Below are 4,309 nucleotides of genomic sequence, written 5' to 3'. Positions count from 1 at the left end.
GCCCAGGCCCAGAGTTCAGGCCCCACGACCGGACCCAAAAAAAAAAAAAAGAATGTTCACATAGAGGCTGGGATGTAGCTCAGTGGTAAAGTGCTTGCATAACATGCACAAGGCCTAGGGTATAATTCCTAATACCACAAAAAGATTATTCATATAGCCAGGTGTGGTGGTGCACACTCATAATCCTACCACTGAGGAGGCTGATGTAAGAGGATATTGAGGGAGGCCGGCCGAGGCTAGCCTACAAATGGAGTCTCCAAAAAACAACACTAAAAAACAAAAGCTTACATAAATTATTTTATTTAATCCTTACAAAAATCCCACTTGTTGGGGATTGCCATGTGGTGAGTGGTGAGGCCAGCACTCAGCTCCTTGGTTCCAAATTTCATCTTAGTGTTTTTGTTGTTTTTTAAAGCATCATTATTCTTCCCAGTTTTTGTAAGGATTAATTTTAGCATAACAGGGTTAAAGTAGTGGAAAATGGGGGAGGAAGAGAAAGAGAAATATTTCCTGCTCCCCATGAAGGAAACGGGAGTTAAAGACTCCAAAAGGTACCTACTCTTTCGCTTTTTTTTGAAGAATAGTACTATGATTTGAACTCAGAGCCTCAGCTTCACTAGACTTGATTGTTCCACTGGCACTCTACCACTTGAGCCACACCTCCAGCCCTCCATGTTCTTTCCAAGCAAAGGCCAATGTCTCTTCTGTCAAGAAACACGAGGTCAAGAAGACAGCCAATTTTGAACACAACCACTTAAGAGTATGGATATGATCCTTATACTCTAGACCCATTACTAGGAACAGAGCTGGTAGTGCAGAATGCTAGATCATACCTTGTACCTCCTGCTTACCATGATGTTGTCTTCATCCCAAAGAGATGGTCAGCAACTGCTGTGATGAGATGTTGTCCTAAGCAAAGAGAAGAGAAGAAAATGTGAAAAGTCCAGCCACATACTCCCATGATGACAAACAAATAATGTTATTTTTGTTTTTTGTTTTGTCAGTCGTGGGGCTTAAACTCTGGGCTTGGGCGCTGTCCCTCAGCTCTTCAGCTCACAGCTAGAGCTCTACCATTTGAGCCACAGCACCATTTCCAGTTTTCTAGTGGTTTTATTGGAGATAAGAGTCTCAGGGACTTTCCTGCCCGGGCTGGCTTTGAACCACCATCCTCAGATCTCAGCCTCCTGAGTAGCTAGGATTACAGGTGTGAGCCACCAGCACCCAGCCAAATAAGGTTATTCTGATTGATTGACTGCTGTGTGCAAAACAAACTACAGGGGAACAAAAATCAGTGTGAGAGCCCCATACTTTCCTATACAGGCTGGCTTTGAACTGTGATCTTCAGATCTCAGCCTCCTGAGTAGCTAGGCTTACAGATGTGAGCACTAGTACCCATACACAGCAACTGTGCCTCTTGTTTGTCCTGCCCCACATACCTGAATGCTGCTGCATGTGGTCAAATCTCCGCTCCCAGTCCACCTGGACCTGGACCTGGCTCCCAGGGGCCAGAGATGTCTGTGTGAAATGATCAGCCTGTGCCCCCCGGCGGGTCACTCTCAGCACAGAGATGCCATTGATTGTACCACGGTCATCAGGCTAGGAGAAGTAAGTTATCAGCAGGAGGCAGGGCTCACCCAACCTCTTAGATACAAAGTTCCTCTAGGGAAAGACTATGTGAGACACATCCAGAATTTGAGCTCCCTAAGAGAAAAAGAAGAGGCAATGCCAAGCAAAGTATCTACTTTGCTCTGTGACAGGATTCCTTTTTACTTTGAACATCTATATATTTTGTTCTTCGGGAATTAAAACAGGCATTTAAGTATAGCAATAAAAATTTTTAGAAAACTACAAACAAGGCTGGGAATGTGGTTTAGGGGTAGAGTGCTTGCCTAGCATGCATGAAGCTCTAAGTTCGATTCCTCAGTACCACATACACAGAAAAAGCCGGAAGTAGCACTGTGGCTCAAGTGGTAGAGTGCTACCCTTGAGCACAGAGAGGATCAAGTGCAGCGCCCAGGCCCCGAGTTCAAGGCCTAGGACTGCAGAAAGAAAAGAAAAACAAAAACAGGAAACGTGCCTAGAGATGTGAGGTTCAATATACACACATCCACGCAAACACACACAATCGTGTTGACCCTTCCTCTTTAGAGCCTGGGCTCAGCTCACACAGCACGAGTCGAATCGAGAATATAAAGATTTGTCAGCACTGAAAGAACACGGACGTGAAGCGAGTCCCAGCAGCCTGGATTCCCTAGGGCTAAGGCAGGCGGGCACAGCAGCGCGTTTTCTGTGAGCACAGAGGACGGTGGGGTTCTCGGGAGGGCAGCAGGCCGGTACCTGTCCCCCGCCTTCGGGGAAAAGCAGCGTGTCTTCCAGCACCACCTGGAAACCGCTGAGAACTTCTTTCTCGCCATCGCGGCCCTCGCGCTGCAGCTCCGCGGGGCGGCAGGAGACCACGGCGGTGGTGAACTAGCCACGGAGGGCAAGAAAATGAGCCACGGCCCGGGCCCTGCATCCTCACCGCGGCCCACCTTCCCGCCCCGGGGCTCTTCTTCTCCGAACACCCCCTCCCGCCCGCCACCGGCCGCACCTCCCGGGCATAGCTGTCACGCTGACACAGGAACGCCATGGCTGTCTCCCGGAACCGGAAGACCGCGCACGCCAGAGCGCCCTGGGCGCGGACGGACCGCGACGCGGGACAACCTTGTGTGAGGGCGCGTCTCCGCGCGGAAGCGCGAGCGAAGAGGCTGTTGTGTTTTCCACAATCACTGAAACAACGAATTGTATAGGAGCTGGGTGAAAAAGACCAGACAACAAAACTCGTAGCCTGAATTGGTCAAGGCATGTGTGCCAGCTAGTCTTTGGACGCCTTGTTCTTTCAGCCCGCAGAGTCCCCGCGAACTGGGAAAGGTGCAGGCTTGGATACAGAGCAGGCTTGCCCGGTGGAAACAGAACAGATGTGAGGCACATCAATAATGTTTTATTCCAGTCAACATAACCCAGTTTTACCTCGTCATGTAATGGATACTTAAAAATTAGTGAGGCCGGGTGCCGTGGTTCGTGCCTGTAATACCAGTTACTCAGGAGATTGAGGATCGCGGTTCAAAGGCAGCCCGCGGAGAAGTCGCCTGAGACTCTTATTAACCACTCAAAAACCGGCAGAGGAACTGTAGCTCAAAGTGGCAGAGCACTAGCCTTGACAAGCAAAAAAAGCTCAGGGACTGTGCCCTGGCCCGGAGTTCAAGCCCCACCACCGACCAAAAAAAAAGTGCGGGGGGGTGGCGGGGGAGGGAAGGATAGGGGAGGGAGGCGTTGCTGGTAGCTCACATCTATAATCCTAGTGATTCAGAAGGCTGAGATTTGAGGATGGTGGTTCAAAGTCCACCCAGGAAAGTCTGTGAGACTCTCCAATTAACCACCAAAAAGCCGGAAGTTGTGGCTCAACTAGTAGTGAAATATGGATGCTAGATCTAAGTAACAGCATCTTGGCATCTTGATAGAAGTTAATGGAAGATGGGGACTTTCTGAGAACTCTAGAGGTAATAGAGGACATTCTTTGGGTTGCAATTGCTTCCTCTAGATAATTGGGGTCCTGAATGCCCCTCATTGTTCCCCTGGATAGTTTACTCTGTTAGGATTAAGTATCCCCATCTAGTTTACTCTTCCTATGTCTAACATTTTTTAGGAATTGGTATCCTTATCTAGCTTGCTTTGTTTTATGTATTACACTTTTGTGAAGACTTGGTCTCCACCCCAACACATTTTTTGCCTTTAAAAGCTTTGTGTAAGAGACATTCTGAGCTGCAGGTCTTTGTGACAAGAGTCCACCTGTGGTCACTGACTTTCCATTAGACTCCAGATTTGACCTCTTAAATTGTGGCATCTCTGTATCTTGCTGATCAAATTCCAAATGACATTTTGAAGGCACCAACTAGATCCCAGTGCCAAGAGGGCACTTGGGCTCCTTGAAGCTACTGGCCAGCAGCCTTGATGAGCTGACTGCCAAAGGACAGAAACCCCCACAGAGGAGTTGCTTCCTGAAAGGGTCCAGGGCCCCATGGTCTTTCTGTGGCTCCAAGCGCCAGCTTGTGGATGCCCAACAGGCCAACATTTTTTTTTTTTAGTCACTTAGGACACCTCCAGAGTAAGTTTCTGTTTATCTTTGCTTTCTGGGGATCTATCCAGTTGGAACTGTTGGGGGAGGGGAGCAGACGTGGGCAAGACCCCCTCAATCAGGCACTCAAGGTTACTGACAGGGTTTTGAGGTGCTGAGGAAGAAGATCCAGTGTTGATCTCCCAGCAAACTCTT

General features: G+C 48.8%; 2 protein-coding genes across 4 annotated transcripts in view; both read right to left on the bottom strand.

Moving 5' to 3' along the window:
* The window catches only part of LOC105997566 (alanyl-tRNA editing protein Aarsd1), a 14,985-nt gene extending 12,306 nt beyond the window's left edge, over nt 1–2,679 (bottom strand). For all 3 annotated transcript variants that reach the window (XM_013032035.1, XM_013032036.1, XM_013032037.1), the window contains exons 1-4: nt 2,591–2,679; nt 2,338–2,469; nt 1,437–1,596; nt 852–909 (exon numbers count right to left, since the gene is read on the bottom strand). In XM_013032035.1, the coding sequence (XP_012887489.1) occupies nt 852–909; nt 1,437–1,596; nt 2,338–2,469; nt 2,591–2,629 (389 nt within the window). In that variant the 5' untranslated portion in view covers nt 2,630–2,679. The remainder of the gene's footprint in view (nt 1–851; nt 910–1,436; nt 1,597–2,337; nt 2,470–2,590) is intronic.
* A 1,449-nt stretch (nt 2,680–4,128) lies between these two features.
* Nucleotides 4,129–4,309, bottom strand: part of Ptges3l (prostaglandin E synthase 3 (cytosolic)-like) — a 12,973-nt gene continuing 12,792 nt past the window's right edge. Inside the window, exon 7 of the mRNA XM_013031948.1 lies at nt 4,129–4,191. Coding sequence (XP_012887402.1) covers nt 4,129–4,191 — 63 coding nt within the window. The remainder of the gene's footprint in view (nt 4,192–4,309) is intronic.

This window comes from Dipodomys ordii, unplaced genomic scaffold (genome assembly GCF_000151885.1).
Source record: "Dipodomys ordii isolate 6190 unplaced genomic scaffold, Dord_2.0 Scaffold147, whole genome shotgun sequence".
In the NCBI taxonomy this organism is placed as follows: domain Eukaryota; kingdom Metazoa; phylum Chordata; class Mammalia; order Rodentia; family Heteromyidae; genus Dipodomys; species Dipodomys ordii.
The sequence above is the reverse complement of the archived record's forward strand: the minus strand, read 5'-3'. Positions and strand labels throughout refer to the sequence as shown.